The 13,732-nt window shown below is 36.7% G+C and overlaps 1 protein-coding gene across 1 annotated transcript; it reads left to right on the plus strand.

Moving 5' to 3' along the window:
• Positions 1-484: 484 nt before the first annotated feature.
• si:dkeyp-117b11.1 (B-cell linker protein) lies at positions 485-11,285 on the plus strand. Its single transcript, XM_044376199.1, has 19 exons — positions 485-657; positions 3,395-3,420; positions 3,537-3,571; positions 3,681-3,706; positions 4,692-4,785; positions 4,914-4,978; positions 5,073-5,124; positions 5,249-5,350; positions 6,064-6,092; positions 7,336-7,372; positions 7,527-7,581; positions 7,819-7,849; positions 8,050-8,083; positions 8,194-8,299; positions 8,484-8,521; positions 8,728-8,771; positions 8,864-8,932; positions 10,194-10,352; positions 10,509-11,285. Exons 1-19 carry the CDS (start codon positions 649-651, stop codon positions 10,623-10,625), a joined length of 1,128 nt encoding a protein of 375 aa, XP_044232134.1. The 5' UTR covers positions 485-648; the 3' UTR covers positions 10,626-11,285.
• Positions 11,286-13,732: the final 2,447 nt, after the last annotated feature.

Genomic DNA, 13,732 nt, shown 5'->3' on the forward strand with positions numbered 1-13,732 from the left:
TTGAAGCAGTAAGGCTGGCTGACCATACTGATATATCCACAATTCATTAGCATGGGAACAATGTCCAAAGTTGAATAATGAAGTGAAAACACACTGGGCTGGTGTTAAAACCTATACACAGTAGCAGATTGTTTGTTTTGGTTTAAGTGCCATCTGCACACACTTATTACTCACTGCTTGTAGTTTTAAAGGTGTAAGATAAACTCTGCGTGTGGATACAAGGGAGTTTTTGAGTTTTTTAATGTAATGACAACTTAATAGCTTCATCGATGGCTTGTGTTTGCATTCAATGTTAATAATTAATTCCCCCCGTTTGGTGGTAGTTGGAATACAAAAGAGACGTTATATACCAGTTGCAACATATGACATCAAATTCAATTGGTTACACGGTCATTAGCAGGTTCCTGTAGGGAGATTTAGAGTCGTGTATGAGCTGTACAGCAGCTGCAGCTCATTTGTAGGCAGACAGTTCAGCAGCAGGTGAGGCTGCCTGTCTGACACAGGTAGGAAATGCAAATGAGATCATTTATAGCCGCTCTTCACATTCTCTCTGTATCGCTCGCTTTCAATCTTTAAAACCATTTGCATCCAAGAACAGAAACAAAGACATTTCCTCATGACTTGAGCTGTGAGACTCGACCCTAAATCATGACAATGGTAATGTACTACCTTATTTTTTTGTCATATTTTGGTTTAGATTGTGTTAACTTTGGGTGGAGTGAGAAGGAAGTGAGCGTGTGTTGTTGATGGCAGAGTTTTTGTACTGTACAGTAGCGGCTGAGTCCCGTATAAACCTTCCTTGTATTTACTTTCATTTCAATGTTTTTTCCTTGGATTTCAGCGACATTGTTAAAGTTGTAATTGTGTGGGAGTGTGAAGGCAAACAGTAAAAATAACGCTGGCAGCTAGTGTTTGCAGATAAACTGAAAGTAAACACATCTACAGGCATCAGTGCAACAAAGCTGCTTTACTGTAAAACAGATCAAAGTTGTCTGAAACTTTAACTTGAATTAAACTTTAACATATTTTCAGTGTAACTGATTAGGAATTCGATTAATTAACTCTGACAAAACTGAATCACAGATGCTATTTTTGATGTGCACTTTTGAAGGTTTGTGTAGCTTCTATCTGTTCATTTTACTCAGTAATTGTAATACTTTAATGTTTTCTAGATATAAAATTCAAATAAATTGGAAATTTAGCAGACACACACATGTGCATAGATTATTTGTGTCAGTTACACTACATATTTGTATATGGCATGCCATGCATTTCATATTTGGCTTGTAGTCAAATTTGAAATAGTTTCCCTATTTGAAAAAAAGTTTGTTGTTTCTTTTGTGGTCAACGATGCTGCTATCAGGCCCCTATAATACATTTCAGAAACTAACTCAGTAAAGATGAACACGCAGTAGTCTGGAAGGTGCTGTGCTTCATGTAAAGATGATATTTTGGGGAAAGTATTTAATTAATCAGATAACAGAAAAGACTTTGTGGTTTTCTGTGTCTCTGATTCTGATGAATTTTACAGTTTAATGTAGATGAGGATCATTTTGTACAACTTTACCTCTGTTGTCTTGTACAAAACGTTTCCAAACTTGATTACTGTTACACAACAAGAGTATGTAGGAAGACTTAATATCTCTGTCAAAAATAAAAATTAAAAATTACAGTAATTAATGATTTTTTAAATCATGTCTAATATAATTACTTGTGATAACACAGATACACTATTTCTATTGTGTGAATAGTGAAAAATTTGAATTTCTTGCCCTTGTTTGCATCAGATTTCACTTCATGGTTACGTGACTTTTTCCTTTTCCTCCTGTTGGTGGCAACTCTTTTGAACTCTTTTCACTGAGACTTTACACGTAGATTAATGTTTTCCCATCAGAGAGAAGTTACTGCTGAGAGCGCTTCAACACTGTGTGATCGACACAAAGCAGAGCATTGTCTCTGTAACTTGATCAGGCCTTAAAAATGCAGATATTTTTGGAATTACTGCGTGTGGAAAAAGGTCATAAATAGCAGAACAGTAACGTAGTTGTCCTCGTCCTCTTTAATCACCTCTCACCTGCTCATCATTTATCAACTGTAACAGTGTGTGTGAGTGTAAATACAAATGTGCCAATGTGTGAGAGAGAGAAACTGATGCAGTCCTCCCCCACTCTCTCCCCGTCTTTCCGTTTGTAGTCATTTACTTTACATCAGCACTTCCCTCTACAGTTGCCTGGCTGAGACCTGGCAGTGTGGGAAAACACAGATACTGTCACTCCACTTCCTGATTTCACTTGATGTGTGTGTTTATCTCCGCCTCCACCTGCCAACCTCAGTCACATCCCCGCAGATGAACTTTTCTGTGATTTCACTGATTATGTTCCTACTTCAAAACAGCATTGATCACTAAATAACTGTAGCAGCAGTTAGAGAGTACCTTAATATCTGCTTATAAGTGCATTATAACACAATATAATGTACTTATAAGCAGATTTAAGGATATGTTTCAGTTGTTAGAAATGTGTTTGTCAGCAACTATAACTCCTCCTATGAAGCATCTACAGCTATGATGTAAACAATTATTGAATGCATGAATAATACACATTATTGCACTCATATAAAGTGAGTTTTAAACACATTTATAAACAGCTTTAAACTCACAGGTGCATGTTTTGTGATATTATTGTATGCTGTGTATTCATTTTTCTTTATTTGGATCCTCGGGAAGTGGTTGCTGGTCTTCCTGGGATGCACACATAGACGGCAACAATAAAACTTAAATTTAAAATCACATAAAACCGAAAAAAACAATAACAAAACAAAAGCCCAACAAGGCAAATCTAACAATCATAAAAAGGTTAAATCACATATCATTATTATTATTATTTATTTATCATATTGTCGTATTATTATTACTGATGTATTAACATGCAAGCAGCATTTTAATGTTATAGCCAGTTGACGTGGAGCCACTTTTAACTGCTTTATATAGTGTTGAGTACAAAATAGATAGTCTTTGTATACTGCAACTTATATATCTTTGCGCCACTTACTTTGCTTCATAGGAGGAATTACAGTTATTGACAGTTACATTAAATAAATGCTGAAAACGTCCATTATACATTATACCATGATAGAATGTGTTATAAACCTTTTATTAAGTGTTAACCTTGTACTTTAGGTGTTTTTTTATGTAAATCACTTAAATAAAGCGTTACTGTCCATCAGTGTGACCTTCGCCAAAGAGCAACTACTGACTCACACCTCATAATGATGCTGACTGATAATGTTTGACTAAAAGTAAATGATTAAAAAGCAGGCATCCAGTTCAGAGTCATTTGCTTGTGTCACATTGACACAGCTTAAAAATGTTAATCTAAGTTTCTGTGTTTTTCAGAGCTTCTTTGGAAAACTGAAGAACCTGTAAGTATTGTGAACAAAAGCAAACCCTCATTTGTGCTACTGTTGTTGTACGATGCATGAAGCTCATAGTGCTGCAGAACGTTTTGTTTGAGTCTTTTATCTGCTCTTCCTCTCAGGCACAGCGGACCTCCGGCTCCACCCAGAAGAAAAGGTGATAAAACTTCACCTCAGAAGAAAAATGTTTTGATTTTGACGCTTCTTCACTTTGTTTCTTTACTTGATTACAAATGTATTGACTGTTTACCTTTTTCACAATGCAGGGTTTGGATGGCCACAGGATGAGTTTGTGAGTACAGAGAGTCAACAAGTTTTTGGATTTGTGCTTTTACAGGTTTTATCATTAAAGGTTCTACAGTTTTAAAATTATTTATCACATTCTTATAATATTGTTACCACATCTCCTATAAACTGTGGTGCTTCCTTTCATGGAGGATATTGCGGTATGTCCCTCATTGCTCTATCTGGCATGTTCTTTTCTTTTGCTTTACTTAGGAAGATAATCTTTTTAGTTTTTCAGTTGCTCTCTCACGTAATTTTCCAAAATTTACAGTACAAAGAACATTTCCTCAATCACACAGTGTACTGTAAAATGAAGAAATAAAACTTCCACTTTTTTTTTGGTTTCATATGACTGAAACACTTTGATATTCTTATGCAGTACTGTGCAAAAGTTTTAGGCACTAAAAGTAAAGTGAGAATGCTTACAAAAATATTGCCATAAATTGTTTTAATTTATCAATTAACTCCTTACAAAGTTGAGTAAACAGCAGAAACCTAAATGAAATCAATATGTGCTGTGAGCAGCTTTGCCTTTAAAACAGCAGCAGTTCTCCTCGGTACACTTGAACACAGTTTTTCACGGTAACTTGCAGGTAGGTTGTTGTAACCATCCTGGAGAAAGAATGTTCTTCTGTAGATTTATTATTTAGGCCATCTCAGGTACTTCTTTATGTAATCCCAGATTGACTCCATGATGTTGAGATCAAGGCTCTGTGGGGGCCAAACCATACCATCTGTTGCAGGGCTCATCATTCTTCTTGTCGCTGAAAATAGTTCTTTATAACTCTAGCTGTATGCTTGGGGTCACTGTCATGTTATGAATAAATTTGGGTCCGATCAGACACCTCCTTGATGGTATTGCATAATGGATAAGAATCTAAACATCTAAGGTGCCTAAAACTTTTGCACAGTACTGTATGTTCAATGTAATGTAAAATGCTACATGCCAGCACCTTTGAAACATAACTACACTTTGTATTTACTTCTGGCAGGATGAAGAGGAAGGTGACACGTATGAAGCGCCTCCTTGTGAGCGTCCGGCTGTGAAAGTCCCACAGAGACAAGTGGAAGAAGACGTTTATCTGGGTAACAACATTGCACTGAGTCTTTACTACAGAAAAGATGGGGTTATAGGGTAAAACTGTGCAAATCCCTGTAAAAAAAAAGCACCTTTTTCCCTAAAATCCTTTTTATTTGATGCCACTTTTTTGCAGAAAGGACGTCCAATCCTGCTGTTCCACAAAGGCATGCTGCTCCTCCACCCAGGCAGAAAGCTTTGGTAACTACAGCTTAGTATCCTGTAAGTCTGCATCTGTCAAGACATCCAAGTTTTCATGATGTTGTAATGAAATGATCTCCCCTCTGTCATGCAGAAACCTCATCAACGTGCTAAAGAGTTCTACTTTGATCTCAACACTAAGAAACGTGAGTCAGTCTGCAGAACTCATTTCATTTGCTGTAAATCATTTTGTTCATTGATATTTTCAGATTACATACCCCACCTCTCTTGATCGTTTTAATGGCAACATCCTATCCTTCTCCCTCACAGCACCTGAGGTAAACAGAAATGACAAACCTGGGAGAAAGAAGATGCCTCCTCCACCGGTCCGATCTGCTCCTGCTCCAGTTCCTGAACCCAACACCGAGGAAGGTGCAGTAATCACTTCTACTATCAACACAAATAACTCTTTCATGTAAATATTTCACCAGCCTGTGAAGGACCAATGATTGTGACACGTGACTGGGAGGAAGGCAAAAGCTTGAATGAGTTTTTAAGTGTTTAAATAATGACATATACTAAAAGAAATATTTGTTTTACAGTAATACAGTCATCTGATAAACCAACTCCATTAAAGATTTTACACCTGTTGTCTTGTAGATCTTTCCCAGGAAAAATCCTCATGATGCACAGTCAAGATATATGTAATATAATATGTATACATATGTTTTCGGCAGCAGTAGCAGCAGCAGTATGGTATGGATACATAAATAGAAGAACTGTGTGGTGAAGTTAAGCAGCAGAGATTGCCACCATGAATGAATCCTACAATGATAGTGCCACCTAGTGTCACTGAGCTGCCACACACTTTATTAGCAGAGTGATTGCAAAGTGATCTGCGGTAAAGGCCACAATAATCTCTTTGCAGAACAGATGTAGTCAAAATTAAGACATTTAAAAGGTGAGGTAATTCGTTTAACTATCTTTAGCTGACCAGCAGACTGACTGATTTGACTGTGTGATCTATTCTCATACGGTAGACAGTTGTAGAGTTTTGGGCTCATTTCATCACCGCAACACAACTTTCTTCAAGTATTAGCCATCAATACATATGTTGCTTCAAGTATTTTCTTTCTGTATTTTAGATGTGTATCTGGATCCAAATGAAGAACAGGTGAGTTTAACTGATGGTGGCTAACTTTCCCATGTAGACTTTTTATGTTTTTATATGTTTATTTATTCCTTGATGACCCTTCAAGCAGGTATATGGACATAGTTACACATAGAATTCAAAAGAAACAAAAATAAAGTAAGCAGACAGCGATACCTGATATTCAGTAACGGGCAAATACAACACAATAGGGATGAAAATGATAAGTAAATAAACAATTAAACAAGAGCAACATTTGTATTTTGTATTTTTTTTTACAGACTTTCTGATATTAATAGTATTGAATATTTTGTCAAATTTAACAGCATTTGGATTAATTCTATACTACCATTTAATTTCTTGTAAGTTTAGACAAACTGTAATGATACTTATCATTTTGACATCAAACACGAAGTACACGGTCTACAGTGTATTCTCCAGAACAAAGTCAGGAAAAAAGTGGTACTCTGTAGTTAAAAAAACAGCAAAAAGAACCACCTTTTTCCTGACTTTGTTCTGGAGAATATAAACTGCTTCTTTAAAGATCAGAGCACCTGACTGAATTTCAGTGCAGGAGAAGCGCACCTGTTTCCTCTTACAAACTCATAAAGTACATGGTCTTGGACATAATCACTTAAATATCTTGTCTTTGAAATTGGCAGATTGTGACTACCTTATCTAAATTGAAATCTAAATTGAAACAGATTAGTTCTGCACACAGAGATAAACAAAACTAAATTCTTTACAAAAACAAAATCAGTCTTTAACAGTCCGCATTTATTACACTGAGGGTTGTCATAAACTGAAGATCCTACTTGAGTCTGACATCAACCTGAAATTCAGTGTATTCTGGATAAATATGTCCATCACTGTTGCCTCCATACCTGATGGAGAAGCTCAAGAAGTTGAACTTTTTTACTCCATCTAATATGTAATAAAGAAGAATATTTATTAAAGAAGTATACTACAGAGCTGCGAAGAATAGAAAGTGTTTTTTTTGTTTTTTGGACTCAGCACTTCATAAAGAAACATGTGCGTGTGTCCCACACATTGTTTGCTATGTCCATCATTGTGCCATAAATATGATGACCCACATTTCTCACAAATGTTTTTAACATGAGAAATCCATTTTGACTGATTGTTGCTGTTGTCATACAATTTCTGTAGTTAATGAACCCAAAAATTCTCCCCAACTTGCCGTGTGCCAAACAATTTCCTGTGTTTCTGTTTACCGGCAATGAACAATATTTGTCTTTTTATGTTTCAGGAAGATAATGACGACCTGTATTTAGAACCAACAGCTGGTAGGTTGCATCACACTTCACAAAAAATAACTCAAAGATGTCAATTAAAAATTTGCATGAATTCAAAATTATTGGTAATCTGGAGATGTCATTTCCAGATTGTGTCAATATGAGTCTAATATAAATGATAATTTCCTTCCCTATTGCTCCTCAGCTTGCTCTCCTGGCCCTCGTGGTCCAATGAGGATGCCTCCTTCTGCCATCCCCATGTAGGTGCCCGTCAACCTGTTTGAACATGTTGATATACACTAACCTGATGTGACGTAACTGACAAAACTGATGTGTGATATAATCTGTCTGCATGCCTTCATACTCCATTTCCCTTCAGACAATGTCAGTTTTCTTTTCCAGCTAAATGCAAATGTGGGAGATATACAATAGTGGTGATGTTTTTAAATTCCTGATACTAAACATGCAATGAAATTGAACATTCACTCTATCTGCAGGATGAAGCCTCCAGTTCCCAGAGCTAAGTCAGTGAGTGTGTCTATTCATCTCAGCACTTAGTCTTATCATTTACTTATGCTAAGCTCTGTCTTTTTTTTATAAGCAAGACTATCTGAATGATGCAGGCTGAGTTAGAAAGGAAAATTTTCTTTCAGGAAATTAAGCTCAACTTGTCAGTATGACACAGCAGCTTTAATAACAGCAGTAACATGTATTTTCCTGCCTTTCAGAATTCACTCTTGCCTTCTTTGAATGAAGTAAAAGGTAAAGACAACATCACCTTTACTCGTACATCATTAAAGCACCTTCTGACATAAAAAAACAACAATCCTTTTGATCATGTTAATGAAGCTCAACATATCCTGCCTCTGTAGGTCCTTCAGTTGAAGCAAGACGCGCCACATTTCCAACCAAATTCCCTCCACCGACTCCCAGTGTTAAGCCCCCTCTGCCTGCAAACCTGAAGGAAGCTAAGCCCAGGTAAGAGGCAGGTTGGGAAGATGTAATACATCTGTAATGAACCAACTGAAGACAGACGGAGTTTAAAAGTGGTAAAATGTAACGATTTATATTCATTTCCAGCTTGTTTTTTCACTTGGCCCCATCAGAAAGTGCATGCATATACTACAAGTGTATAATGTTAGCCTTTTTGTCTTTATTTCAGCCCTCCAAATCCTCCCATGGCAGACACTAAGCCTGCGGGTAAGCTCAAATTAAAAATAAAAAATAAAAAGAGGGGTTTTTTTAAATCCTGAGGGATGACTGAGATCATACGGGGTGTGCTTAGATTATTCCTGTAATGTAATCCCAACATTGCATGGATCATACTTTTTACCATCTGGCTGCTGCCAAATATGGATTTCCCAAACCTGCACTTGACACATGACATGTTTTCTATCTGTTTTAAGCCTCCTCTGGTGGTATGAGGGCTACCAAACAAGCAGGGAATGAGGTATGACCCTGCACAGAAATATAACACGAGTTAGTGAGTGCTGGTTTAAATAACTTTTATTTATATATATATATGTTTATGTCGTATCACAGGTTAAAGAGTGGTTTGCTGGAGACTGTAACAGAAAGACAGCCGAGGATCTCTTACTGCGAGTCAACAAGGTAAACCAAACAGTTTTTATGTTTCATATCATGGTGAAATGAACGGTCAGCAGGGTCAAGTACAAGCAAACTCAAAGGCTTAAGGGAAGGGTGTTGCACAGACAATAGAGGAATTAACTGCATGTTTATGTGCATGTGTGTCCTTATGCTGACACTCAAACCTAAATTAAAAGTCAAACCTGAGTCAGACACCTCCTCGGCACTGGGATTTTGGTGGCATGTTGCATTCCAGCTTGGTAATAATGGGGTATTATTTTGATAATAAAGAGATAATAAAAAGTAATATGATGATAATTACTAAATTAATAGGCAATAGCTTGGTATTAATAATGGGTATAACTAGGTAATATTAGACTTTTGTAGCAGGGTAATAAAGGGACAAAAACAAAGGGGTAATAATGCGGAAACACATCCGAAGATAAAAATTAGGCAGAAATGTTTAGTAATAGCACAGTAACACTTTGGTAACAATACTGTGAACGATAATAAGCTTATTGGTAAAATGGTGACATTAATGGGGTAATAGCCTAATAATAATTGGGTAATATGGTTCATATTTTCACAATATTATGGGATACTATCAGTGTAAAACCTGTAAGAAAACACATTACAATTCTTGGAAGTGAAAATGACCTGATTATGGTGCTGAAATTCCTCCTCCTTTATGTTCCAAACATTCCCTTTTGATATCAGGTAATACTGAATTATCATGCGATTTATAAAGGTATTATGTTGATAGTAGCCCATAATATTTTGAAAATATGAACCATACTACCCAACTATTATCAGGTTATTACCCCATTAATGTCACCACAGTACCATTTTAAATCAAATTATGATGTAAACTTATTATTTTCAGCAGGTTACTGTATTGTTCCCAAATTGTTACTGTGCTATTACTAAATAATTCTGCTTTATTTTTATCTTTAGATGTGCTTCCACATTATTACCTCTTTGTTTTTGGCCTCTTATAAGAGACAATAAAAATTTAACTCTAATATTACATACTTTACTTTACTTTAATTACTTTATTATTACCTCTTTATTATGTAAATATTACCCCACCTTGTTTTTACCGAGCTGAAATGTAAAGTGCTACCCCATTTTCCCCCCACCTACTTTGTATATTTATACAAACCCTTATTTTTCTATCAAGACTCCCAAACTTTTCGTCTCCATCACGTTTTTACATCCTACTCTTTGCACCCACTTTGCTTAAATTTTCCTAGTTTTTTTCTCACTTTTTCTTTCCCTGTTGAAGGACGGCGCCTTCCTCATCCGACACAGCTCGGCCCAGAACGCCCGCCAGCCGTACACCCTCGCTGTGCTCTACCAGCAGAAGGTGTACAACATTCCCATCCGATTCCTGGGGGAGACACAAGGCTACGCCCTGGGAAAGGAGGGCAAGAAGAACGAAGAGGTGAGGCCAAAATTAAGAGAAATAGTGGCATACTGAAAAAAGAGAGAAAGGAAGGAAAAAGAGAAGAAGAGATAGAATTATGAAGGGAAAGGATTGCACCTTTCAGTAATATTTTTGATCCATCTCTCTCTCATTGTCTTTCTCCCTCTCTCTCAGATTTTCACCAGTCTGGACGAGATGATAACTCACCACAAGAATAATCAGCTGTGTCTGATTGACAGCAAGAGCCAGGCCAAGCACATGGCGTATTTAACTCACCCTGCACGCCCTTAAAACTACAGAACCTCTCTCATGCTTCCTTCAAATAGTCATATGAGGATAATTGCACAGTTTCCCACCTGGAGATTCTGTAAGTGTAATTACAACTCTATGAAATCAGTCACACAGTCTTTATGTTATTGGTAAATTGAAATAGACGCTGCAACCATTCAATGCACCGAAACACTGTATAAGCAGAGTAAGAGAGTTGAAAACAGTATAAATCCAAAACATAAACCTCTGAAATCATCAAGTTCTGTTGTTTGACGAGGCAATTTTCCTGTTTTGCACCATGTCATCAGTTTAGCAACAATTGCACAAGTTTAATTGTTTTCTAGTGAAAAGGAAAATGTGTCACTGTGTTACTGTCACTCAGTCTGGATGTTTCCAGATGAAGAAATGATGCTCCCACTGTCATAGCTGTCTGTTCATTGACTGTTTAACATACAAACAGTATATTTCTGCTGTAATAAGATGTCAATCCACGAGATCATTGATTTGCATCTTTAAGGGACAGGTTCACAATTTTTTAAGTCTGCCTTAAAACGACAGTTTGGTGCCCAAATGAACACTGACACATGTTTTTCTTGCTGCAATCATTCCTCCTGTTCATACTGACCATTAAGATCCCTCATAATACACTCTTAATGTAAGTAATGGGGGACAACATCCACAGTCCTCCTTCTGTGCAAAAATATATTAAAGCTTATTTGTAGCTTATATGAGGCTTCCGCTGCCGCTGAACAGGAAAACACTGTCTGTCGAGACACAAAGAGGGAATTTTTTTTACTAAAAAGACTGTAACTGTGGAAGATATCCACTTTATTTGACTAACTCAGAGTGCTGAAACCTCATATTATCTTCAGATAAAACTCATTTTTGCACAGAAGGAGGATTGTGGATTTTGTCTCCTATCCCTCATATTGTAAGTGCATTATGAAGGGATCTTCTAATGGTCAGTATGAGCAGGAGGAATGATTACGGCAAGAAAAAAAACCTGTTTCAGTGTTCATTTGGGCACCAAACTGTTGTTTTAAGGCAGACTGTGAAACCTGTCCTTTAAATCTTCACCATCACTTTGGTGCTTCCTGCTTATTTCCATTATTACAGCTGTGTGTGATGAACCCTTGAGATAAACGTCTGCATGAATTAAGTAATTTTAATTTCGGTCACAAGTACAGATTTGGTGTGTATCTTTTCCCTTCAGTTTAGTTTAATGACTTTAATTTTTAGTATAATGAATGTTATGGGTGTCTGTTCAGGCCCAAAGTCGTAATGCTTCAAATATTTATATTCTCTTTCTTTTTTAACCATTTTTATTTGATATTTTCCTCAGATTTACTGTTGTTGGCCAGTAACTATCAGTTAAACTGGTTTAGGTGACCTCGACGCTATAACTGACCCCGGCGTGGGGTTCTGTGGCATGTGGGGTTTACCTAAAGGATTAAATACATTATGAAGTTTGTGTGTTGTGTGATGTTTGATGAAACTGTTTCAGTAAACTCACTACTAACAAAGTGCATGTTGTCAAACCTCCATTTGTGATGAGTCCTCACCAGTAAGGGTCAGTGTGGTGAGCTGAGGGTTTGTGGTTTTCACTGAGACAGTGAGAGTGTGTGTGTGTGTGTGTGTGTGTATGTGAGTGTGTGGCAACTGACCAGCAGTCGTTGGTTACACCTGCTTCCTGTCAAGAGTAAAACCACCTTCTCTGTGGCCAAAACATAAATCTCAGACCTGCCAACATACTAAAATAGTAGAAACATCAGTGCTCGTGTATAAAAACATCAACACATCAGAGTTAAATCGAACATTTATCATAATTTTGACCACCTGTTTCAACTCTTTAAATGGATTACAACTATTTTAACACAAGCTATCAACTTGAAATTACTGCCTATAAAATTTATTGCATAGCAAGGATTCAATTCAACTTTGAAAATACGTCACAATGGTAAGTCATGGCTGCTTAAAATTAATTAAAATACATACAGACAGCAACAGTTTAAGCTGAGCACACCAAACATTGTCATGTCCTTTACTTTTTAGATGTTTTTTTTGACACAGTTTCAGGTTTCAAGTGTGACCATATTATGTGTGAGACTTCAGCTTAAAGCAGCAGAGTCTCGTGCGACTGTAGCTGCTGTATTTGCATAGGCTGGTGATGTTAATGAGCACTAAATAACTTCCTGGAGCCACTGCAATTTGGCAGATGGGTGTGGGGCACATACTGCTAGGATGACAAACTGACATATTGTCCAGACGTGACCCCAACAACATCCTGTGATTTGCAACATATAGCACACTGCCACTGATATCTTGTAGAATCATTATATGACAAATAATACGTATTCTTTTTCTCAGAGTTTTCTGGGCATTTTCTTTTTTGCCTTTATTAGATAGTGACAGGAAATGAGGGGAGAGAGATGCAACAAACATCCTTGGCAGGACTACAACTGGGGACGCTATTAAACCCCTACGTCACCAGGAAGTCCCAAATTAGAGATTTTCATTCAAAAAAAGAATTAATAAACTTTAATATCATGAAGACTTATTGCCACTGATCTATCACGGGTAAATTACATGACTTAGAATATATCCTCTGCTTTTTTAGTGGTATACACATTTAAATTTACTGTAAATACAACTGCTTCCATTAATAATATTATTATAATAAACTTTATTTGTATAACACTTAACAAAATTAGAAAGTGATTTACAGGGGCGAAAAAAGAAAAAGTGTTTGTTTTGTGCAGTTTTCACTCCTTATATGATACAACTTTCTGCATCTTGATCAAATGAATGAGCTCATTTCCATCATAAATGTCTGCGCAGCATCTTTTTCCTTCCTTCCTTATACATATCTCCCAGTGGGGGAAGTCAAAACTGTATTGTGAAAGTCTCATCCTTTGAAACTGTGGTTTTTTGATTTCCAGTGATGTCTGTGCTGTCCACATCCTGCGTGTAATACTGACTCACACTAGTAGTGTCTTTGTTGATTTTAAAGGGAGTATTTTTCAGACAAACCACAAACTGACAGTGTGTGGTCTTAATGATTATGACTAATAGACAAAGAAAACAATGAATTTTATTCTGTCTTCCATTTTTTTTTCCATAGGCAAAAA

Source organism: Thunnus albacares, chromosome 2, assembly GCF_914725855.1.
Source record: "Thunnus albacares chromosome 2, fThuAlb1.1, whole genome shotgun sequence".
Lineage (NCBI taxonomy): Eukaryota > Metazoa > Chordata > Actinopteri > Scombriformes > Scombridae > Thunnus > Thunnus albacares.